This window comes from Acanthopagrus latus, chromosome 11 (assembly GCF_904848185.1).
Source record: "Acanthopagrus latus isolate v.2019 chromosome 11, fAcaLat1.1, whole genome shotgun sequence".
Lineage (NCBI taxonomy): Eukaryota > Metazoa > Chordata > Actinopteri > Spariformes > Sparidae > Acanthopagrus > Acanthopagrus latus.
Window position 1 is genome coordinate 13,359 of NC_051049.1, and position 25,912 is coordinate 39,270.

Sequence of the window (25,912 nt, forward strand, 5' to 3'; positions counted from 1 at the left end):
CCATCAGATTGGGGTTATAATTTCATTTTTGAATTTTAGAGCCAATCCCATTATTAGTCCTAACCTCAACCATTTCCTACCTTAGCCCTCATCCCAACCCTTACCCCTAAATTGAATTATAATTTCAGATCTAAAACCCAAGTTTATGGCGACCCCTAACCCTAATTTTTACTCTAACCCCAACCCCCTTAAATAAAAAATAAAAAAATAATTAATTAAATTTCATATTTAATATAAATATTTAAAATCTATTTTATGATTCTTAAATAAAATTATAGTGTATATAATATAATATAATTCATAATAATTTATTTTAGAAGGTATTATTAATATAAATTCATACTATTGCAATTGGCATGTATAGTAGTAAAAGAAAGGAAAGGGGGCGGGGCTAAAATGAAAAGGGGAGATGCAAAAAGCAAAAACACAAAGTTAACATTGGACATTTTTTTGGGGGGTATAAAAGGCAGTGCATCAGCCCAAGAGCTCATTTCGGCTTTGGACACTGATGAGTGCACATGAGCAGCTCGACACCAGCCACACACAGCAAGCCACAAAAATAGTTTTAGTGTGCCGTAAGCCTGAGGAAGACCTATTTAGGTCGAAACGTCGCGTTTTTTAGGGCACACCTTCTTTTGTTTATTATAACTTAAATAAAAACATTTTTTTCAGTTAAAACAATTTTGGTTTTCGTAATTTACTTTCCCCATTTGGGAAAGCTTTTTTAGTTGATTTTTTGACATAAAAAATAAAACACAAAAAACAAAAAAATTAAAAAATTAAAAAATTAACAAAAAATAGAGACAAACTATGGACGGATGGACAGTGGTCCGCTATGGCCGGCGGGCCAAGCGTGACCGGGGACCCTACAGGGACCGGAACTACGGGTGGTCTGATGGGAGGAAGGACAGTGCACCTTCCTTCTCCTTTGGGAGAAGGGATCGTTTCCCCTTCCCTAACCCCTAACCCTAACCCAATAAATAAATACACTAAAAATTAATGAAACTAACTATAATAAAACTAAGATAACTTAAAGCTAATGGGGACAGGGGGGTGGGTCAGTCCACAGCAGTTGGACCGTGCATTTTCCGGGCCACTTTGGTGGACCCCGGTATTTTTTCCCCTCACCTAACCAGCCAGTGCCCCTGTCGGCTGGCTCTCCTCCCTCCCCCCCACTGCAAAGTCTAGCCTATCCCATCCCACTATGCCCTAGCCTAATCCCAATTTGGAGTCCCAATTATCCTAGGCCCCAGCCCTGCCGCTTGCCCCTAACCTCAACCAACCCTAAACATGGCCCTAATCCCAACCCCCTAGCCCGATTTGAGGCAAATTAATCCTAACCCCTAACCCATTCTAACCTAAACCCCAGTCCCCCAAACCCTGCCTGGACAACCCAAATTTATGCCAGTGGAAGAGGCCAAAAGAGCCAAAATATGCCCACTGAGGACCTATGGTGACAGGTATAGGATGAGTTGATGGAAGGATGGAAGGAAATGGCTTTAAGGAAATAAGGATTAATAACTAAATTAATTAATTAATAAATGGGTAATAGAAAAACAATTGGAGAAGGGGAAGGAGGATTTAAAACATGAGGGAATTGGAAAGGAGAGGGAATAAAAGGGAAGAAGGGTAATTAATACATATTTTATAAAAAAACACTATTATTAAAATTAAATAAATTAATAAATTACTAAATTTAGATATGTATAAAATTGGTGGCAATGGGGAATTGGGTAAAACAACATAATTTTAAGAAAAAAGAGGGGGCGAAAAACAATTACTTTAAGGTTAAATAAGACATAGACAAATTCATTTCTAAAAACTTAACCTAAAAAAACAGGGTATAAAAAGGGAAAGAGGGAAGAAAGAAATCAGTTTGGCATTATAACTCGAAGGGTCAACATCTCCTCATAAAAAACAAATACTTACCTTGTGTCTCTGGGCCTGATGAAGACCCGAATAGGGTCGAAACGTCGCCACCTGCAGGGACACAAAAAATAAACAAAGATTAATCTAAACAATAAGCCAAACAACAAAAACACAAAAAATACAAAAAAATAGAAAAAAATAAAAAAGACAAAAAAGAAATACATACTTGATATAACAAAGGCTACAAAACAATTATACTTTATATAACAAAGGCGAAACCAACTAAAGGATAATAACTTAAACTAACTATAGCAATAAATAAATACACTAAAAATTAATGAAACTAACTATAATAAAACTAAGATAACTTAAAGCTAATGGGGACAGGGGGGTGGGTCAGTCCACAGCAGTTGGACCGTGCATTTTCCGGGCCACTTTGGTGGACCCCGGTATTTTTTCCCCTCACCTAACCAGCCAGTGCCCCTGTCGGCTGGCTCTCCTCCCTCCCCCCCACTGCAAAGTCTAGCCTATCCCATCCCACTATGCCCTAGCCTAATCCCAATTTGGAGTCCCAATTATCCTAGGCCCCAGCCCTGCCGCTTGCCCCTAACCTCAACCAACCCTAAACATGGCCCTAATCCCAACCCCCTAGCCCGATTTGAGGCAAATTAATCCTAACCCCTAACCCATTCTAACCTAAACCCCAGTCCCCCAAACCCTGCCTGGACAACCCAAATTTATGCCAGTGGAAGAGGCCAAAAGAGCCAAAATATGCCCACTGAGGACCTATGGTGACAGGTATAGGATGAGTTGATGGAAGGATGGAAGGAAATGGCTTTAAGGAAATAAGGATTAATAACTAAATTAATTAATTAATAAATGGGTAATAGAAAAACAATTGGAGAAGGGGAAGGAGGATTTAAAACATGAGGGAATTGGAAAGGAGAGGGAATAAAAGGGAAGAAGGGTAATTAATACATATTTTATAAAAAAACACTATTATTAAAATTAAATAAATTAATAAATTACTAAATTTAGATATGTATAAAATTGGTGGCAATGGGGAATTGGGTAAAACAACATAATTTTAAGAAAAAAGAGGGGGCGAAAAACAATTACTTTAAGGTTAAATAAGACATAGACAAATTCATTTCTAAAAACTTAACCTAAAAAAACAGGGTATAAAAAGGGAAAGAGGGAAGAAAGAAATCAGTTTGGCATTATAACTCGAAGGGTCAACATCTCCTCATAAAAAACAAATACTTACCTTGTGTCTCTGGGCCTGATGAAGACCCGAATAGGGTCGAAACGTCGCCACCTGCAGGGACACAAAAAATAAACAAAGATTAATCTAAACAATAAGCCAAACAACAAAAACACAAAAAATACAAAAAAATAGAAAAAAATAAAAAAGACAAAAAAGAAATACATACTTGATATAACAAAGGCTACAAAACAATTATACTTTATATAACAAAGGCGAAACCAACTAAAGGATAATAACTTAAACTAACTATAGCAATAAATAAATACACTAAAAATTAATGAAACTAACTATAATAAAACTAAGATAACTTAAAGCTAATGGGGACAGGGGGGTGGGTCAGTCCACAGCAGTTGGACCGTGCATTTTCCGGGCCACTTTGGTGGACCCCGGTATTTTTTCCCCTCACCTAACCAGCCAGTGCCCCTGTCGGCTGGCTCTCCTCCCTCCCCCCCACTGCAAAGTCTAGCCTATCCCATCCCACTATGCCCTAGCCTAATCCCAATTTGGAGTCCCAATTATCCTAGGCCCCAGCCCTGCCGCTTGCCCCTAACCTCAACCAACCCTAAACATGGCCCTAATCCCAACCCCCTAGCCCGATTTGAGGCAAATTAATCCTAACCCCTAACCCATTCTAACCTAAACCCCAGTCCCCCAAACCCTGCCTGGACAACCCAAATTTATGCCAGTGGAAGAGGCCAAAAGAGCCAAAATATGCCCACTGAGGACCTATGGTGACAGGTATAGGATGAGTTGATGGAAGGATGGAAGGAAATGGCTTTAAGGAAATAAGGATTAATAACTAAATTAATTAATTAATAAATGGGTAATAGAAAAACAATTGGAGAAGGGGAAGGAGGATTTAAAACATGAGGGAATTGGAAAGGAGAGGGAATAAAAGGGAAGAAGGGTAATTAATACATATTTTATAAAAAAACACTATTATTAAAATTAAATAAATTAATAAATTACTAAATTTAGATATGTATAAAATTGGTGGCAATGGGGAATTGGGTAAAACAACATAATTTTAAGAAAAAAGAGGGGGCGAAAAACAATTACTTTAAGGTTAAATAAGACATAGACAAATTCATTTCTAAAAACTTAACCTAAAAAAACAGGGTATAAAAAGGGAAAGAGGGAAGAAAGAAATCAGTTTGGCATTATAACTCGAAGGGTCAACATCTCCTCATAAAAAACAAATACTTACCTTGTGTCTCTGGGCCTGATGAAGACCCGAATAGGGTCGAAACGTCGCCACCTGCAGGGACACAAAAAATAAACAAAGATTAATCTAAACAATAAGCCAAACAACAAAAACACAAAAAATACAAAAAAATAGAAAAAAATAAAAAAGACAAAAAAGAAATACATACTTGATATAACAAAGGCTACAAAACAATTATACTTTATATAACAAAGGCGAAACCAACTAAAGGATAATAACTTAAACTAACTATAGCAATAAATAAATACACTAAAAATTAATGAAACTAACTATAATAAAACTAAGATAACTTAAAGCTAATGGGGACAGGGGGGTGGGTCAGTCCACAGCAGTTGGACCGTGCATTTTCCGGGCCACTTTGGTGGACCCCGGTATTTTTTCCCCTCACCTAACCAGCCAGTGCCCCTGTCGGCTGGCTCTCCTCCCTCCCCCCCACTGCAAAGTCTAGCCTATCCCATCCCACTATGCCCTAGCCTAATCCCAATTTGGAGTCCCAATTATCCTAGGCCCCAGCCCTGCCGCTTGCCCCTAACCTCAACCAACCCTAAACATGGCCCTAATCCCAACCCCCTAGCCCGATTTGAGGCAAATTAATCCTAACCCCTAACCCATTCTAACCTAAACCCCAGTCCCCCAAACCCTGCCTGGACAACCCAAATTTATGCCAGTGGAAGAGGCCAAAAGAGCCAAAATATGCCCACTGAGGACCTATGGTGACAGGTATAGGATGAGTTGATGGAAGGATGGAAGGAAATGGCTTTAAGGAAATAAGGATTAATAACTAAATTAATTAATTAATAAATGGGTAATAGAAAAACAATTGGAGAAGGGGAAGGAGGATTTAAAACATGAGGGAATTGGAAAGGAGAGGGAATAAAAGGGAAGAAGGGTAATTAATACATATTTTATAAAAAAACACTATTATTAAAATTAAATAAATTAATAAATTACTAAATTTAGATATGTATAAAATTGGTGGCAATGGGGAATTGGGTAAAACAACATAATTTTAAGAAAAAAGAGGGGGCGAAAAACAATTACTTTAAGGTTAAATAAGACATAGACAAATTCATTTCTAAAAACTTAACCTAAAAAAACAGGGTATAAAAAGGGAAAGAGGGAAGAAAGAAATCAGTTTGGCATTATAACTCGAAGGGTCAACATCTCCTCATAAAAAACAAATACTTACCTTGTGTCTCTGGGCCTGATGAAGACCCGAATAGGGTCGAAACGTCGCCACCTGCAGGGACACAAAAAATAAACAAAGATTAATCTAAACAATAAGCCAAACAACAAAAACACAAAAAATACAAAAAAATAGAAAAAAATAAAAAAGACAAAAAAGAAATACATACTTGATATAACAAAGGCTACAAAACAATTATACTTTATATAACAAAGGCGAAACCAACTAAAGGATAATAACTTAAACTAACTATAGCAATAAATAAATACACTAAAAATTAATGAAACTAACTATAATAAAACTAAGATAACTTAAAGCTAATGGGGACAGGGGGGTGGGTCAGTCCACAGCAGTTGGACCGTGCATTTTCCGGGCCACTTTGGTGGACCCCGGTATTTTTTCCCCTCACCTAACCAGCCAGTGCCCCTGTCGGCTGGCTCTCCTCCCTCCCCCCCACTGCAAAGTCTAGCCTATCCCATCCCACTATGCCCTAGCCTAATCCCAATTTGGAGTCCCAATTATCCTAGGCCCCAGCCCTGCCGCTTGCCCCTAACCTCAACCAACCCTAAACATGGCCCTAATCCCAACCCCCTAGCCCGATTTGAGGCAAATTAATCCTAACCCCTAACCCATTCTAACCTAAACCCCAGTCCCCCAAACCCTGCCTGGACAACCCAAATTTATGCCAGTGGAAGAGGCCAAAAGAGCCAAAATATGCCCACTGAGGACCTATGGTGACAGGTATAGGATGAGTTGATGGAAGGATGGAAGGAAATGGCTTTAAGGAAATAAGGATTAATAACTAAATTAATTAATTAATAAATGGGTAATAGAAAAACAATTGGAGAAGGGGAAGGAGGATTTAAAACATGAGGGAATTGGAAAGGAGAGGGAATAAAAGGGAAGAAGGGTAATTAATACATATTTTATAAAAAAACACTATTATTAAAATTAAATAAATTAATAAATTACTAAATTTAGATATGTATAAAATTGGTGGCAATGGGGAATTGGGTAAAACAACATAATTTTAAGAAAAAAGAGGGGGCGAAAAACAATTACTTTAAGGTTAAATAAGACATAGACAAATTCATTTCTAAAAACTTAACCTAAAAAAACAGGGTATAAAAAGGGAAAGAGGGAAGAAAGAAATCAGTTTGGCATTATAACTCGAAGGGTCAACATCTCCTCATAAAAAACAAATACTTACCTTGTGTCTCTGGGCCTGATGAAGACCCGAATAGGGTCGAAACGTCGCCACCTGCAGGGACACAAAAAATAAACAAAGATTAATCTAAACAATAAGCCAAACAACAAAAACACAAAAAATACAAAAAAATAGAAAAAAATAAAAAAGACAAAAAAGAAATACATACTTGATATAACAAAGGCTACAAAACAATTATACTTTATATAACAAAGGCGAAACCAACTAAAGGATAATAACTTAAACTAACTATAGCAATAAATAAATACACTAAAAATTAATGAAACTAACTATAATAAAACTAAGATAACTTAAAGCTAATGGGGACAGGGGGGTGGGTCAGTCCACAGCAGTTGGACCGTGCATTTTCCGGGCCACTTTGGTGGACCCCGGTATTTTTTCCCCTCACCTAACCAGCCAGTGCCCCTGTCGGCTGGCTCTCCTCCCTCCCCCCCACTGCAAAGTCTAGCCTATCCCATCCCACTATGCCCTAGCCTAATCCCAATTTGGAGTCCCAATTATCCTAGGCCCCAGCCCTGCCGCTTGCCCCTAACCTCAACCAACCCTAAACATGGCCCTAATCCCAACCCCCTAGCCCGATTTGAGGCAAATTAATCCTAACCCCTAACCCATTCTAACCTAAACCCCAGTCCCCCAAACCCTGCCTGGACAACCCAAATTTATGCCAGTGGAAGAGGCCAAAAGAGCCAAAATATGCCCACTGAGGACCTATGGTGACAGGTATAGGATGAGTTGATGGAAGGATGGAAGGAAATGGCTTTAAGGAAATAAGGATTAATAACTAAATTAATTAATTAATAAATGGGTAATAGAAAAACAATTGGAGAAGGGGAAGGAGGATTTAAAACATGAGGGAATTGGAAAGGAGAGGGAATAAAAGGGAAGAAGGGTAATTAATACATATTTTATAAAAAAACACTATTATTAAAATTAAATAAATTAATAAATTACTAAATTTAGATATGTATAAAATTGGTGGCAATGGGGAATTGGGTAAAACAACATAATTTTAAGAAAAAAGAGGGGGCGAAAAACAATTACTTTAAGGTTAAATAAGACATAGACAAATTCATTTCTAAAAACTTAACCTAAAAAAACAGGGTATAAAAAGGGAAAGAGGGAAGAAAGAAATCAGTTTGGCATTATAACTCGAAGGGTCAACATCTCCTCATAAAAAACAAATACTTACCTTGTGTCTCTGGGCCTGATGAAGACCCGAATAGGGTCGAAACGTCGCCACCTGCAGGGACACAAAAAATAAACAAAGATTAATCTAAACAATAAGCCAAACAACAAAAACACAAAAAATACAAAAAAATAGAAAAAAATAAAAAAGACAAAAAAGAAATACATACTTGATATAACAAAGGCTACAAAACAATTATACTTTATATAACAAAGGCGAAACCAACTAAAGGATAATAACTTAAACTAACTATAGCAATAAATAAATACACTAAAAATTAATGAAACTAACTATAATAAAACTAAGATAACTTAAAGCTAATGGGGACAGGGGGGTGGGTCAGTCCACAGCAGTTGGACCGTGCATTTTCCGGGCCACTTTGGTGGACCCCGGTATTTTTTCCCCTCACCTAACCAGCCAGTGCCCCTGTCGGCTGGCTCTCCTCCCTCCCCCCCACTGCAAAGTCTAGCCTATCCCATCCCACTATGCCCTAGCCTAATCCCAATTTGGAGTCCCAATTATCCTAGGCCCCAGCCCTGCCGCTTGCCCCTAACCTCAACCAACCCTAAACATGGCCCTAATCCCAACCCCCTAGCCCGATTTGAGGCAAATTAATCCTAACCCCTAACCCATTCTAACCTAAACCCCAGTCCCCCAAACCCTGCCTGGACAACCCAAATTTATGCCAGTGGAAGAGGCCAAAAGAGCCAAAATATGCCCACTGAGGACCTATGGTGACAGGTATAGGATGAGTTGATGGAAGGATGGAAGGAAATGGCTTTAAGGAAATAAGGATTAATAACTAAATTAATTAATTAATAAATGGGTAATAGAAAAACAATTGGAGAAGGGGAAGGAGGATTTAAAACATGAGGGAATTGGAAAGGAGAGGGAATAAAAGGGAAGAAGGGTAATTAATACATATTTTATAAAAAAACACTATTATTAAAATTAAATAAATTAATAAATTACTAAATTTAGATATGTATAAAATTGGTGGCAATGGGGAATTGGGTAAAACAACATAATTTTAAGAAAAAAGAGGGGGCGAAAAACAATTACTTTAAGGTTAAATAAGACATAGACAAATTCATTTCTAAAAACTTAACCTAAAAAAACAGGGTATAAAAAGGGAAAGAGGGAAGAAAGAAATCAGTTTGGCATTATAACTCGAAGGGTCAACATCTCCTCATAAAAAACAAATACTTACCTTGTGTCTCTGGGCCTGATGAAGACCCGAATAGGGTCGAAACGTCGCCACCTGCAGGGACACAAAAAATAAACAAAGATTAATCTAAACAATAAGCCAAACAACAAAAACACAAAAAATACAAAAAAATAGAAAAAAATAAAAAAGACAAAAAAGAAATACATACTTGATATAACAAAGGCTACAAAACAATTATACTTTATATAACAAAGGCGAAACCAACTAAAGGATAATAACTTAAACTAACTATAGCAATAAATAAATACACTAAAAATTAATGAAACTAACTATAATAAAACTAAGATAACTTAAAGCTAATGGGGACAGGGGGGTGGGTCAGTCCACAGCAGTTGGACCGTGCATTTTCCGGGCCACTTTGGTGGACCCCGGTATTTTTTCCCCTCACCTAACCAGCCAGTGCCCCTGTCGGCTGGCTCTCCTCCCTCCCCCCCACTGCAAAGTCTAGCCTATCCCATCCCACTATGCCCTAGCCTAATCCCAATTTGGAGTCCCAATTATCCTAGGCCCCAGCCCTGCCGCTTGCCCCTAACCTCAACCAACCCTAAACATGGCCCTAATCCCAACCCCCTAGCCCGATTTGAGGCAAATTAATCCTAACCCCTAACCCATTCTAACCTAAACCCCAGTCCCCCAAACCCTGCCTGGACAACCCAAATTTATGCCAGTGGAAGAGGCCAAAAGAGCCAAAATATGCCCACTGAGGACCTATGGTGACAGGTATAGGATGAGTTGATGGAAGGATGGAAGGAAATGGCTTTAAGGAAATAAGGATTAATAACTAAATTAATTAATTAATAAATGGGTAATAGAAAAACAATTGGAGAAGGGGAAGGAGGATTTAAAACATGAGGGAATTGGAAAGGAGAGGGAATAAAAGGGAAGAAGGGTAATTAATACATATTTTATAAAAAAACACTATTATTAAAATTAAATAAATTAATAAATTACTAAATTTAGATATGTATAAAATTGGTGGCAATGGGGAATTGGGTAAAACAACATAATTTTAAGAAAAAAGAGGGGGCGAAAAACAATTACTTTAAGGTTAAATAAGACATAGACAAATTCATTTCTAAAAACTTAACCTAAAAAAACAGGGTATAAAAAGGGAAAGAGGGAAGAAAGAAATCAGTTTGGCATTATAACTCGAAGGGTCAACATCTCCTCATAAAAAACAAATACTTACCTTGTGTCTCTGGGCCTGATGAAGACCCGAATAGGGTCGAAACGTCGCCACCTGCAGGGACACAAAAAATAAACAAAGATTAATCTAAACAATAAGCCAAACAACAAAAACACAAAAAATACAAAAAAATAGAAAAAAATAAAAAAGACAAAAAAGAAATACATACTTGATATAACAAAGGCTACAAAACAATTATACTTTATATAACAAAGGCGAAACCAACTAAAGGATAATAACTTAAACTAACTATAGCAATAAATAAATACACTAAAAATTAATGAAACTAACTATAATAAAACTAAGATAACTTAAAGCTAATGGGGACAGGGGGGTGGGTCAGTCCACAGCAGTTGGACCGTGCATTTTCCGGGCCACTTTGGTGGACCCCGGTATTTTTTCCCCTCACCTAACCAGCCAGTGCCCCTGTCGGCTGGCTCTCCTCCCTCCCCCCCACTGCAAAGTCTAGCCTATCCCATCCCACTATGCCCTAGCCTAATCCCAATTTGGAGTCCCAATTATCCTAGGCCCCAGCCCTGCCGCTTGCCCCTAACCTCAACCAACCCTAAACATGGCCCTAATCCCAACCCCCTAGCCCGATTTGAGGCAAATTAATCCTAACCCCTAACCCATTCTAACCTAAACCCCAGTCCCCCAAACCCTGCCTGGACAACCCAAATTTATGCCAGTGGAAGAGGCCAAAAGAGCCAAAATATGCCCACTGAGGACCTATGGTGACAGGTATAGGATGAGTTGATGGAAGGATGGAAGGAAATGGCTTTAAGGAAATAAGGATTAATAACTAAATTAATTAATTAATAAATGGGTAATAGAAAAACAATTGGAGAAGGGGAAGGAGGATTTAAAACATGAGGGAATTGGAAAGGAGAGGGAATAAAAGGGAAGAAGGGTAATTAATACATATTTTATAAAAAAACACTATTATTAAAATTAAATAAATTAATAAATTACTAAATTTAGATATGTATAAAATTGGTGGCAATGGGGAATTGGGTAAAACAACATAATTTTAAGAAAAAAGAGGGGGCGAAAAACAATTACTTTAAGGTTAAATAAGACATAGACAAATTCATTTCTAAAAACTTAACCTAAAAAAACAGGGTATAAAAAGGGAAAGAGGGAAGAAAGAAATCAGTTTGGCATTATAACTCGAAGGGTCAACATCTCCTCATAAAAAACAAATACTTACCTTGTGTCTCTGGGCCTGATGAAGACCCGAATAGGGTCGAAACGTCGCCACCTGCAGGGACACAAAAAATAAACAAAGATTAATCTAAACAATAAGCCAAACAACAAAAACACAAAAAATACAAAAAAATAGAAAAAAATAAAAAAGACAAAAAAGAAATACATACTTGATATAACAAAGGCTACAAAACAATTATACTTTATATAACAAAGGCGAAACCAACTAAAGGATAATAACTTAAACTAACTATAGCAATAAATAAATACACTAAAAATTAATGAAACTAACTATAATAAAACTAAGATAACTTAAAGCTAATGGGGACAGGGGGGTGGGTCAGTCCACAGCAGTTGGACCGTGCATTTTCCGGGCCACTTTGGTGGACCCCGGTATTTTTTCCCCTCACCTAACCCCTAACCCTAACCCCCCTACCCTAACCCCCTAACCCTAACCCTAACCCCTAACCCTAATTTAGGCTTTTTTCATTAATATATTGAAATTGATTTCAAATTTCATTTAATAAATTCATAAATAAGAATAAATAAATAAATAAATATGAATTAATAAATACTTATAAATTCATAAATAGTAGCTATTATTAAAAACATTTGTAGTAAAAATCTCTTTGAGTTAGGACAATTCATTTTAAAAGGGGAATATAGGGTTAAAAAGATTTTAAACAGAAAGATATGAAACCACATTGTGAAACTGAAACTAAAAAATAGAGTATAAAAGGGGAGGAGCTTTAGGGGAGGCTCATTTCACTTTTTGCCTTCATGAGACGCAGACCTCTTGCCAGCCAGACAAAGAGAGTTTTTTTGTGTGTCCATCACCTGATGAAGACTCAGTAAGAGTCGAAACGTTGTGGGACACACCTTCTTTAGTTGATTAGTTTTTATTTTAGTACATATTTTTATTTTTTATTTTTCTTAAAAATTTAACAAAAACAAAAAATCCAAAAAAAATTAATAAAAACAAAAAACAAAAAAATTTAGAGGAATAACAAAAGAGATAACTACACCCCTTTCATGGGTGACTGGATCCTGGTCCAACGAAGGGGGCGACGCCGGCCGGCTCGCCCTCCGTATCAGGACCGCAGGGATGGGTGGATGGCGAGTGCTACTTCCGTTCCCTACGGGGGACGGAATAACTTTCGTATCCCTAACCCTAACCCGAACCCAACCAACCCCAATTATGGCCCTAACCCCAACCAATTTAACCCTAGCCCCATTGATGGCTCTAACTCCTACCCTCGAACTAATCCCAATTTGATTCCCAATCCCAATCCTAACCCCAAACCCTGATCTCAGCCCGCAAATTGACCCAAGTTGGGTCCAGTGAGCCAATTAGGCCACAAGGGGGGTTCCGTGTATTGCCCAAGAAGAGGCGAATTAATATACACGAGGTACGTAAATCGCCGGTTGAAGATAAAGGATGGAGGATGGGTGAGGGAAAAGGAAACTTAGAAGGAAAAGTGTAAAGGAAAGTGGGTTACTAAATTTAATTAAAGATATAAATTAGTCAAGAGAAAGAAGGGGAAGGAAGGTTAATTAAAACCAAGTATAGAAAAATTAAAAATTATTTAGAACTAAATTGGGTTATAAAGAAAAAAATTATTTAGAACTAAATTAGGTTATAAAGCTAAAAATAACATTAAAATAAGTCAAATAGTAATATTATATATAAAGTTTAAAATAAGTGAAGGAAGAACTAAAAAAGAAACAACTTAGATAAATATGGGAAAGGGAGAGTATAAAAGAGAGGAACATAGAAAAGAGATCAGTTTGGCTATGACATTCGAAGGGGAAACATCTCCTGATTTAAGGCAAATTAATGCAACATGTATCCCCGGGCCTGATGAAGACACATCATAAGTCGAAACGTTGCCACCTAGAGGGATACAAAGAGAAAAATGATTAATCATAAAAAATAAATAAGCCAATTAAGAGCATTAAAATAAACAACATTATGCCAAACAAAAAAATTTAAATAAACAAAAAAATAGAAAAATATAAAAAGACAAAAAATAAATTCATACTTGATATAACAAAGGCTGCATTAAGGGTAATTAAACCCAAATAATAATACTTTATATAACAAAGGCTGAAATAAGGTAATTTAACCTAAACAAAAACACAAATTATACTTTATATAACTAAGGCTGCTCTAAAATAATATAAATTAATATTACAACAAAAACCAATTAAGGAAATTTGGAGCTACTTGGGGGAGAGGGAGGGGTCACACCACGGGGTGGAGAGTGCACTTCTGGCGCCACTTTGTTGGTGGCCAGCTCCTTTCCCCATACCTAACCCTAACCCTAACCCTAACCCCTAACCCTAACCCCTAACCCCCTACCCTAACCCTACCCCCCCCTACCCCTAACCCCCCCCCCCCCCCCCTTTTTTTGGCCTTCCGGTCCTATTTGCTCTTCATGGAACCGCTGGCCCAGGAAATTAGACAAAAAGATGAAGTTAAAGGAATTACAATAGCACAAGAAGAACATAAAATTGGATTATTTGCCGACGATATTGTCATATACTTAAAGAACCCAGACTCAACATTTCCCAAACTTCTGTCAATCCTGGATAATTTTGGCCAGAAATCGGGGTACAAACTTAATATAAATAAAACACAGGTCCTGTGCGGGAACTAGACACCGAGCAGCTCCATCAGACAGAAATATAAATTAAAATGGGATTTGGGAAATATGAAATATCTTGGAGTCTTTATTACACGAGACCTGAATAAGCTCTATGAGATAAATTACCATAAAATCAACAACAACACACAGAAAGACCTGTCAAAATGGTTATCAATAACCCTAGATTTTAGTTCAAGAATTGAGGCAATAAAGCTGAATGTACTGCCTAGACTGTTGTACCTGTTTCTCTACCTACCGGTTCGGATCCCAGACTCTCAATTTAAAGCATGGGATAGGCAGTTGTCACAATTCATTTGGGAAGGCAAAAGACCCAGAGTCAAATTCAAAACACTTCAACTGGAGAAACTAAACGGAGGCCTTGCGCTGCCCAACTTAAGAGAATACTTTTATGCTGCTCAGTTGAAATACATGGTATGTTGGTGTTCTCCAGAATACTATGCTAAATGGAAGAATATTGAGCTCATCCAGAGCAAAAGTCTACCTCAGACCAGGTTAGGAGAAAAACACTACAGACACCAGGAAGACGACAACTTCACGGTTTCTGAAACACTAAAAACATGGATGGATATAGTCAGGAAATATAAACTTGAAGGAGACTGTAGGTTATTGCTATGGCCTTCACAGACAACTCTTTTCAGACCAGGACAAACTGACAAAACCTTTACAACATGGACAGATAGAGGTATTACAGCCATGTGCACACTGACAGAAGGTAACACTTTTAAATCATTTGAAAGGGTTAAAAAAGAATTTGAACTAGAAAACAAAGACTTGTTTCGTTTCTTACAACTAAGACACTTTTTGATAAACAGGTAAAAAATGTTATATCATCAGAGAGTAATGTGCTGATTAAAATGATGACGGATGCCTACAAGGAAATGCCCTCCAAAGCTGTCTCTAAACTATACACATGTCTACAGAAATGTAATGGTAATACTTCACGGTATATAAAATCTAAATGGGAAGGTGAATTACAGACCAAAATTTCAGAGGGTGATTGGAGCCTAATATGCAAAACACAACATAGCTCTACAAGCTCCAAACGCTGGAGAGAGTTCGGATGGAAAAATCTGACACGTTTCTTTGTCACGCCTCAAATTAAAAGCAAACAGACCGGATTACAACAAAAATGTTGGAGACAATGTGGAAACTATAACATCAATCACAGTCATATTTTCTGGTCATGTGCCAAATTGCAATCTTTCTGGGATGACAGTATTAGACTTTTTTAGGTCATTTTAAATTATAAGGTTCCCAGGGACCCAAGGGTTCTGTATCTGGGATTGATGTCAGAAGGAGTTGTAATGAAACAAGATAGGTACCTCTTCAAAATAATGATTGTTGCCTATAAGAAGGCCATTACAAGAAACTGGTTGAAAAGTGACGCTCCACAAACAGGACATTGGATGGACATTATGGAGGAGATCTACACGATGGAGAAAATGACCTTTCAGCTGCAAATTAAAGCAGGTGACTTCACACAAAACTGGAGAAAATGGAAATTATTCAAAGACAAAGACAATGCTCACTCAACTCAATGAGAATTTGTATGCCCCCTCTTGTATTATTTTACTTTATTTTATTTGATGTTATGTATTGCCCTTGTTCCTGTAGTTTACATATATATATGTGTGTGTATATGTATGTATGTGTGTGTGTGTGTGTGTGTGTGTGTGTGTGTATATATATATATATATATATATATATATATATATGTGTGTGTGTGTGTGTACACACAAAATAACTATCCATCCATCCATCCATTATCTGTACACATTATATGTACGCCGCTTAATCCTCTGCAGGGTCGCGGCAAAATAACTAAATAAAGAGTTTTAAAAAAAAGTGGCATTTACCCTCTATACCCCTATGGGAAACGTTCACACTCTTATAACCCTGAAAACAAAATTCCTAAAGACTCAGGGATGTTATCATTGGAATCGCAACCCAATGGTATGGGGGGATAGCAGTTGCTTTCATGTCTCTACCACCTTCCGTTCAGCAGATACAGACATGGTGGGGGGGGGGGGGTACCTTTGGTAGCATTTATCCCTTTACCCACCTCAATAACTCCTCAGTAACTCACCTGTGACTCCTTGCATCTGCCAGCTTGTCAGTCACATATTTACTAAATCCTCATGTGATTGGACGAGACTTTGTGTAAGCCAATGAGAAACAAGAATGTGATGCACAGTCTGCCATCTTGTTTTTACCTCAGGTTTTATGTTGCTCTATTCTGAGATTCACTATTAAAAAAAGTCTCTCTCAGCCACACATAACACACACAATACACAACTAACACACACACACACACACACGTTAACACACATGTTAACACACACACTCACACACAGTGTGAGCGTGTGCTGATGTAAACAGTCTGTGGTCTTGTCAGGTTAATTAGTCCTGACGAGCTGCTCAGTTTAATCCTTCTTCCTCTGTCACACAGACGAATCAGACATGCTGATGTCATCCTCTCCCCTCCCCCACCCTGTGTGTGTGTGTGCGTGTGTGTGTGTTCAGCCTCTTTGTGTCAGCCTGGTTGCCGCGGCAGTTTCACAGGAAAGAGCTTGTATGAAGCGTCGCTGCGTTCCTCTGAGAGCCGACCACAACCTGCTGACCCCCGACACACACACACTGTGAGTATTCTGACAGTCTGACAGATGCAGGCATACATACACAGACACGCACACACACATGTAAATGTATCAGTAAAGTATTGATGACTTTTCTCCTGATGATCTGATGTTATCTTCTGGTTCTGTTTAGATCCTCAGTCACTGTTCTGGTTATTCTGTTATTTATTGTTAAATGTTTCAAACTTTTTGAAATTGCACCAAAAACAAAGTCTTTCTTAGAACAAAATGATATTAATTGTCCTGATTTATTCAGTGTCTCTGCTAATTAGTTTGTAGTTTTAATCTGTGAACTCAGCTGCTGCCGTTTTTTCACTTAAAATTTTTTTGCCTTGTGTTATAACCTGTGATGTCATGACACTGACGAATCACAGCACATTCGAAACGCTATGGTGTATTGACACACAGCTTGATGAACGTGTGTTGTCTCCAACACACATGCAACACTTTAAATTTACTATCCTGCATGACAGGAAGACATTCATAGTAACATCACAGGAACAGTTGTGTAAACATCAATAAGCAACATTTAATCAAAATGGTAAAGAAGTAAACAATAAAATTGACTTCTGTACCAGATTTTCAATGAGGCTGTAAAAAACAATATACACAATTTGACCTGCAGAGAGCCACCAATAAAGCCATTGTTAGTGACTTCACATTTACATGCATCTCTGGACTCTGGAAACCTCTTACTGTGCTCCGTTCATAGGTCGGGGGTCAGGCTGCATCCTCTTGTCCAGGTGAGGTCAGAGGTTGTGGCCTCCTTATCAGGACACCTGAGTGACTTGTCCAGCAGCAGACCACCTCTCGGGTCAACAAGGCGACGCACCCCAGTGGCATCTCCAACACGTCGTCTGCGATTTGAAGATGAGACGGAGATAGAGGCAGAGTCTCGGTACCTGGAGCGACAGAGGAGACGGGCGGGGCAACGAGGGACAGGTGTCCTGGTTTCCAAACCTAACCTGAAACTTTATGACAATGGCAGGGCTGGGGCAGTGCCACAGGGGGCGGGGGTACAGGGGGTTCAACATGTTGTTGATGGAGAGCAGAGAGGACAGATGCTGCCAGGAGGCACAGATCAGTCTTACTCCTTGGGAAAAGTTTTAGGAGATAGAGTAAAACTGAATGTCCATCTTCATCCACCTGTACCTGAAGACAGAGGGCGGAGTCTGCATAGGTCCCACCTCAACTTCAGGACTGAGACAATCAGAGAGACGTACATTGGTTCTGTCACACCTGGTGAGAACAGCAGGGGAGTGGGGAATGATCAGTATGTTGCTAACAAGCACGTGAGGGGGATGATGAATGAGGTGGAGCTTAATGGAAACCAGGTGAACCTCACTCAGGCCACACCCACAGCAGATACGCCAATCAACCCCTACGCCCCGACTCAGCCCTCAGATTTAGCCACACCCATCTCCAAAGGTGCCTCCTTCGTGTGTCTTCCATCAAGTATGATGTCACGGAGCATCAGACTCAATGTCACAAAGTCAGAAAAGAGTCTGAGCCAGAGCCAGGAGGAGCAAGAGAGACCTGCTACATCTAAGCCCCACAGAGAGATTCAGTCTGGGGGAGAAGTGAATGAGAGGAGCCCCTGTGTTGAGGAAAAAGGTGTGGAGCTGACGATCAAGAACACCTCTCTCTTCTCCTCCACCTCGGTGAGGAAAGGTGAGGAAAGTGAGGACATTTACATGTAACTTCACGTAGACAGAAGTACATAGAAAGTACATTGTATAGATTTAGTATCTTCACTTGGTGCCGATCACAGTATCACATAAAACGAAGTAATCAGGAAACAGTCTGGTGTAGCGGTGAAAGTCAAGAAGTCAGATTAGTTTTGTACTTTTGCCATAATGTCTGACAGGTCTCAGCCTCTGTAAACAGACTGAGGCTCACCTTCGCTCAAGTTTACATTTTTAACAAGTGTTTTAAAGGTACTATATTATGAAAAACACATTTTCTCTGGTCTATACATATCTAAGCTGGCCCTCCCTGAGCCTGCCAACTCCCAGAATGAGTAAAGCGAGCGAGTCATGCATGGTCTCTGCAGCCGAGGCAATGGTAAAAACGGCGCTCCTACAGGCTGTTCAGATTAAGCTCCTGTCGTTACGTAACGACAGGAGTCATTATCGTAGGCCAACCTCCTCTGCGTAGTGATAGGAGATATCCACGAGGGGGGTGTTCATCCCTGAGGTGAAGTTTGGTGTGTCCAGCGGTGAGACAGCAGTGTTTCGCAATGTCGTCGCTCAGAGCTAGACACGCAAATTACTCTGTTGTTGGTTGTAAAAATCAACATCAGTGCCTATATATTGTCCCAGGTACAGAAGAAGAGAAGAGACAGTGGTTGTGTTTCATATTTTAAGACAACGTGCTGGCTTCAGTTCGTGTTAGCTGGTATGTGTGTGCTAACCATTTCCCATCGGACTGCTTCAGTAATGAGGGTAAGCACAAAGCTGGCTTTGCCTCAACACTGACCCTCATAAAAGCATCAGTCCCAACCATACCGGACCCAGCAACTGCACCCGAGCCACAGGTAATTGTCGCCACAGTTCGATTGTATTGACAGTTGCTTACGAGTATGGTGAAGTCAGCTGGAAATTGGCTAACTAGTTAGCCCTGCTTCAATCTGCTATGCAATGGCATTTGAAGCGAGTTTAATATTATGAGGGAGTTTGGTTGTCACAGTAAAAAGTCTGTAAACATGTGCAGACTGGAGACAGCGACGATGCGAACAGTGTCCAAGAGTTTGAAGACTGTGTTGGAGACAAACACAGCTTTCGCTAGGTGTTAGCCATTTGCTACATGGTAGTAACTGTTACAACACATACGAAAAAACTAACATTATTCAGACACACTAGCCACTCTAAAATGTCCTACTGCAACCGCAGAGTCTGCACTTCTTCAGGAGCCTCTCCTTCTGGGTGCCATTCTGGGCAGAACTGGTATGGTTAAACAAAAGCATCTCCTTGAGCCATAGCGTTACATATATACATCCACCATAACATCCAAGTGCAAGCAGCATCCTCTCCCTGAGAGGGACGTGTAGCAGGCGAGTAGGCGTTGACAGACAGAGCTGAGTAGCATTTAAAGATGCAGGCACAGAAACAGCGGCTCTCAGTAGAGCGACTTTTAGACAGCTGAAATTCACGACCAGGGATGGGTTTGGGGCAATGCATATCGAATACAGTGTGTTGGACCTCTGACAGCTGTATGAAATTGATGAAAAACAGTATAATTTGGGACCTTTAATAAATGTAAAACACTACTGTACATCTATCTTGTTTTTCATGACAATATGTGTTGTGTATAAATATGTTAAATACAATTAATCCAGACAGAGATAAAGCCCACTAACACGGTCAACACTTCCTGCATTTTTCTGATGAGTCATCTGCATTTTTTTAATTAAAAAATAATGATTTGGAAACATTAACTTACTCTGATTTACAGCTGAGAGCCCAGCCCCACCCACTTCAGACAGCAATGATGAGGGACAGGTCAGGCAGCCACTGAGAGCAGAGCTTCACAGCAACGACACTTCACTTCCTGAACCGTGAGTTTAACGCCACTGCTGGAAGTCCAGAGCAAACCCTCACCTGACAAGTACACTGAGCATCACTACATCTGTATTAAACAGTCCAGCTCATAATCTACACCACATTACATTCATTTTATGATTAATTAATGCATTAAGCAATTTACAGGTTCATTGAAAACACTAAGAAGCATGTTGGAAAATGTCGGCCTATTCAAAACCTATATTATCCAGTGATACTGTCGCCTATTGAAGAGGGTATTCATCAGAATCTGGACATTCTCCATCAAAACCCTGCCATTACAGGAAGTCTCTGATCCACCTGCAGGTGGAGTCGCACAGGAAGTCTATGGCAGCTTTGAGCTCTTAAAACACTGCAAGATGGAGAAGCTTGTAGAAAACTGAACTTTCTGGTGTCAGTTATCACACTTAAGTCACTTAGGTCAGTGGCTGACACTGAATGACGATGACAGTTTCCTTCTTCAGTTTTACAGCTGATACACACAAACAAGCTGGATTCATGAGGAAAGTTAAATGGTATCGCTGGTTCTCTAGCATCAGTCTCACTGTGATATGAGAATTAATCATGCCTGTTTCCCTCAGGTTCATGAGAAGAGATGCATCCTCTCGTCTCTCTCTGCGACGTCTCCTCTCCACCGTCAGACTGAGCAGGACTCGAACTGGCAGCCTCGACCGCCTGAGCTCACAGCCCCGCCCCCCCACACCTGACTCCGCCCCTTCATGTCCCAGGAAGTCCTCAGGCCTGCTGAAGAAAACTCTGGCTGTCCAGGCGCTCAGTGTGGTGAGACAATCAATATTTATTATTTCTATTTATTAGTTCTCCTGCTCCTCCTCCTCCCCCTCTACCCTGTATCTTTAATGTCTGTCCTGCAGGGATCGCCCTTCTTGCAGCTGAGGAAGTCGTCTTCAGTTCAGACTGTTGTCTCGGAGCAGAAGAAGGACAAGGATCGTTCTGCTGACTACAAACCAGCTGCTGATCAGTAAAACACCACATTTTGATTTTATTATCTGTTTCTATAAAAATTCAGATAAGCAAATTGCGTGTAAATCAAAATATAACTAATCACATTTTCTGTACTCACCTATCATCTCCCTGACTTTGTTCTCCTGTCTGTCTTTCTTCCTGTCTGTCTCAGGAGGAGAGAAACACACAGGGGGAGACCCTGTGTGTGTCTCTCCTCCTGTCTGTCTCTAACTTCCTTTCCATCTTTCTCCCTGTCTGTTTGTCTCCTTCTGTCTGCATCTCAGGTTGCTGCAACGTTGTCTAAGTCTTGAGGATGTCGGTTCTCCCAGTTCAGTCCGTTCGGTCGGTCGAGTTCTTCAAGTTTGTTCAGATGGAACAATTCTGTTGGAAATGAGTCGGCCAAAGAGCCGAAAGTTCGGCTTCATAATCAGCAGAGGGAGAGGACGACCTGACTCTGGTACTTTAAACTATGGCCAATACTACAGATACAACTGTAAATACTACTGTACATATGACTGTAAATACTACATAATATTTATATAACTTATGTAACAGCAGGAGAACCTGACTCTGTTACTGTAAACTACTGCAAATACTAGTGTAATTAATAGTGAAGTATAGTAGTGTTTTAAATGTTGTAGTGTCGTAGTAACTGTGGTACACATGTGTACTGTAGGTGTGTTAATACTGTGTTAATGGTGTATTAACCTGTGTTATGTAGGTGTATATGTGGAGAACATGGTAGACAGCAGCACAGAGAAGTTGTATGCCGGCCTGCTGACGGTTGGAGATGAGATACTGGAAGTGAACGGTGAGAAGGTGGCATGTCTCAGTCTGGACCAGGTGACCCACCTTCTGAGCCAGGATACTTCTGCTACAGTTCGGGTGCTCCGACACTGGAGGAAGCCTCCACGTTGACCAAAAGTCATCCTGAGTAGCTTCCTGAGCTTGAACTGAAACATGTAACAAAGCAAAAAAAAAACTGGTGCTCTGAGATGACCACAACATCACTGAGACAACAACCTGTGAGAAACTGGTCCAACCAGGCTTGGCTGGGAGGCAGGTGTTGAATTGAGAGGTTGGTCCAAACAAGAGTTTTAAGCCATGACTTAATTATCCCCTGACAGTCATTTTATCTGCTGCTGTTTATTTATATCTAATCAGCATGAAAACAGGAAATCTATGACAGACTTGGACAGAAAATAGGACTCAGATGCAGATTGGGCGGAAGTACAATCAAATTTTATTAATCTGATTTTGTTATTCTCCAGGATGAATGAAAACAAAATGATTATGAAAATCTTCATCAGACAAACAAGACAAACAACAAGGAACATGAAATAACAAAAGGCGCTCCCGAAGGAGGAATCTACTCTATTCTAGAATTTCTAAGAAATTAACGATTACAAAATAAAGCTCTCCGAAGAGGAAAAGACAGGCTATGAAATGCACTGCTCTAAGTTATCAAAATTAATCAACAAAAAATCACTCACAAGGAGGACAAACAAAAGGCTATGAAAATTCAAACTTCAAACTCAAAACTTCTAACCAGAAAATTTACAAAGAAAAATCACTCTCCTAGAGAGGCAAAATACAGATGAATAAAACAAGATAATACTTAACACGACGAGGTTCAAGGCTGTGGTTCAAGGCTTTAGTATGCGACATGGAAGACGAAATACTTAGGCAACGAAGACAGGGGAAGACAGAGACTATATACACATGAGGAAGGGGAACACAGGTGGAAACAATCAGGAATCAGGGATGACGTCAGACCAGGGACACAGAAGGAAGGGCAAGTGACCTGAAACGAAAGGAGAGTTAATTTCAAAATAAAACAGGAAGTTCACAAGACAGATCCCAAGACAAGACAACCTCACCGCGATGTGACAGTACCCCCCCCTCTAGGGCCGACTCCTGACGGCCCAGGCTGATCGAGATTGTCCTTATGGAAGTCCGTTATCAACTGTGGGTCTACGATATGTCGAGATGGCACCCATTGCCGTTCCTCCGGGCCATATCCTTCCCAGTCAACCAGGTACTGTCTGCCTCGGCCCCGGTTCCGGACTGCTAGTAGACGCTTGACCTTATAAACTGGACCTCCTTCGATGACCTCGGGTGGTGGTGGGGGCGTGGTGGTAGGCACCAACCTGCTTTCCTTTACCGGCTTGACCTGGCTGACGTGGAATGTGGGATGTACACGCAGGGACCGAGGCAAACGTAGACGAACTGCTGCAGGTCCAACCTTCCTGGTGACTGGGAATGGCCCTACGAAACGAGGTGCCAGTTTCTTAGAGGGCACATTGAGGTTGAGGTCCTTGGCCGATAACCAAACCCTTTGCCCGGGCTGGTATTCAGGAGCTGGGCGTCTTCTCCGATCTGCATACTTCTTTACACGATCTCCCTGCCGAATGAGAACCTGTCTGGCAGCTGCCCAGATGCGGCGACATCGTTGGATCATGGCATATGCTGAGGGAACCGAGACTTCCTTTTCATTGTCTGGAAAGAGAGGTGGTGCATAACCGAAAGCACAATGAAATGGAGAGAGACCAGTAGCAGAAGTTGGTAGTGAATTATGGGCATACTCAACCCAGACCAGGTGTTTGCTCCATGTCGAGGGGTTCTGGTGGACCACGCATCGGAGGCCGGTTTCCAACTGTTGATTCAGTCGTTCGGTCTGGCCGTTAGCCTCTGGATGGTAACCTGATGTCAGGCTTGCTGTGGCCCCAATCAGCTTGCAGAACTCCTTCCAGAATTTGGATATGAATTGGGGCCCCCGGTCTGATACAATGTCTTTAGGGAATCCGTGGACTCGAAAAACTTGTGTCATCATGACTTCTGCTGTTTCTTTGGCTGATGGTAGTTTCGGGAGTGCAATGAAACGTACCATCTTAGAGAATCGATCCACCACTGTGAGAACAGTGGTGTTTCCTTGAGAGACCGGGAGCCCAGTGACGAAGTCCAGGGAGATATCCGACCAGGGTCTGGATGGGATGGGTAGAGGCTGTAAGAGTCCTGATCGGGCCTTGGACGACGATTTGTTGCGAGCACAGACCGAACACGCCTCTATGTACTCCCGGACCTCCGACTCCATTGCTGGCCACCAGAATCTCCGGGAGATGACGTACATGGTTCGTTTAACCCCCGGATGGCATGAAAGCAGCGAGGTGTGAGCCCAATGAATCACCTGTGACCGTAGCTCTGCGGGAACAAATAGGCGATTGTCTGGACAGCCACGAGGCGATGGGGCTCCACCATTAGCCTGCTTTACCTCGTTTTCTATAGGCCAGCTCACCGCTCCTACCACACAGTTCAGTGGCAGGATGGGTTCGGTCTGCTTGGCCCTTGGCTCGGGATCAAAGAGTCTGGAAAGCACATCGGGTTTCACGTTTTTGGATCCCGGCCTGTAAGACAGGGTAAAAGAGAAGCGGTTAAAGAACAGCGCCCACCTGGCCTGGCGAGAATTCAATCTTTTGGCCTTCTTAATAAATTCCAGATTTTTATGATCAGTCCAGACAATGAAAGGTATCTCAGCCCCCTCTAGCCAATGTCGCCATTCCTCCAACGCTAGTTTCACAGCCAGCAGTTCCCGATTACCCACGTCGTAGTTCCGCTCTGCTGCAGATAGTCGTCGGGACAGGAACGCGCAGGGGTGCATCTTACCGTCCCTCTCAGATCTTTGGGACAGGACTGCTCCAACTCCGTCGTTAGAGGCGTCCACCTCCACCACGAATTGTCTCTGGGGGTCCGGCAGGGTGAGGATAGGGGCTGTGGTGAAGCGATGTTTTAGCTCCTGGAATGCCTTTTCAGCCGCCGGATTCCAAGCAAATGGGACCTGGGTGGAGGTAAGAGCATGGAGAGGAGCAGCTGTTGCGCTAAAACCTCTGACAAACCGCCTGTAAAAGTTAGCAAAACCAAGGAATTGCTGCACCTTTTTGCGGCTGTCTGGGGTAGGCCATTCGGCTACAGCGCTAACTTTAGCCGGATCCATCTGAACTCTTCCCGGAGCTACAATGAAGCCCAGGAACGAGACAGTCTCGGCATGAAAAACACTCTTTTCTGCTTTAACATACAAATCGTGTTGAAGCAATCTTTCGAGGACTTGTGTTACATGGATCTGATGGGAAGCAAGATCGGGTGAGTATATCAGAATGTCATCCAGATAGACATAGACAAACTGGTCAAGAAAGTCTCTGAGTACGTCATTTATCATGGCTTGAAAAACAGCGGGTGCATTAGTCAGCCCGAAAGGCATAACACAATATTCGTAATGCCCACTCGGTGTGTTGAAACCTGTCTTCCACTCGTCTCCCTCCCGGATTCTGATCAGGTGATAGGCGTTACGAAGATCTAATTTGGTGAATATTTTGGCTTGTTGCAACTGGTCGAAGACAGAAGTCATCAGAGGGAGCGGGTATCGATTCTTGACAGTGATATCGTTCAATGAACTATAGTCAATACAGGGGCGGAGCGAGCCATCCTTCTTTCCCACGAAAAAGAAGC

General features: G+C 40.8%; 2 protein-coding genes across 3 annotated transcripts; one reads left to right on the top strand and one right to left on the bottom strand.

Moving 5' to 3' along the window:
- Window positions 1-982: 982 nt before the first annotated feature.
- On the bottom strand, window positions 983-16,296 carry LOC119028672. The gene is made up of 11 exons (XM_037114912.1): window positions 16,285-16,296; window positions 11,586-11,636; window positions 10,379-10,429; window positions 9,172-9,222; window positions 7,965-8,015; window positions 6,758-6,808; window positions 5,551-5,601; window positions 4,344-4,394; window positions 3,137-3,187; window positions 1,930-1,980; window positions 983-1,521 (listed from the first exon to the last, which is right to left on the bottom strand). The coding sequence occupies exons 1-11, from the start codon at window positions 16,294-16,296 to the stop codon at window positions 1,354-1,356; spliced, it is 639 nt and encodes a 212-aa protein (XP_036970807.1). The 3' UTR covers window positions 983-1,353.
- LOC119029096 lies at window positions 15,632-22,586 on the top strand. 2 transcript variants are annotated; one of them, XM_037115684.1, is made up of 8 exons: window positions 15,632-15,720; window positions 16,774-16,889; window positions 17,599-18,557; window positions 20,340-20,442; window positions 21,028-21,226; window positions 21,319-21,425; window positions 21,694-21,866; window positions 22,131-22,586. In XM_037115684.1, exons 2-8 carry the CDS (start codon window positions 16,825-16,827, stop codon window positions 22,325-22,327), a joined length of 1,803 nt encoding a protein of 600 aa, XP_036971579.1. In that variant the 5' UTR covers window positions 15,632-15,720; window positions 16,774-16,824; the 3' UTR covers window positions 22,328-22,586. The 2 variants fall into 2 exon arrangements, with proteins under 2 accessions (XP_036971579.1, XP_036971580.1); XM_037115685.1 differs by lacking the exon at window positions 22,131-22,586 and having other exon boundaries at window positions 21,582-21,858.
- The last annotated feature ends 3,326 nt before the right edge of the window (window positions 22,587-25,912 follow it).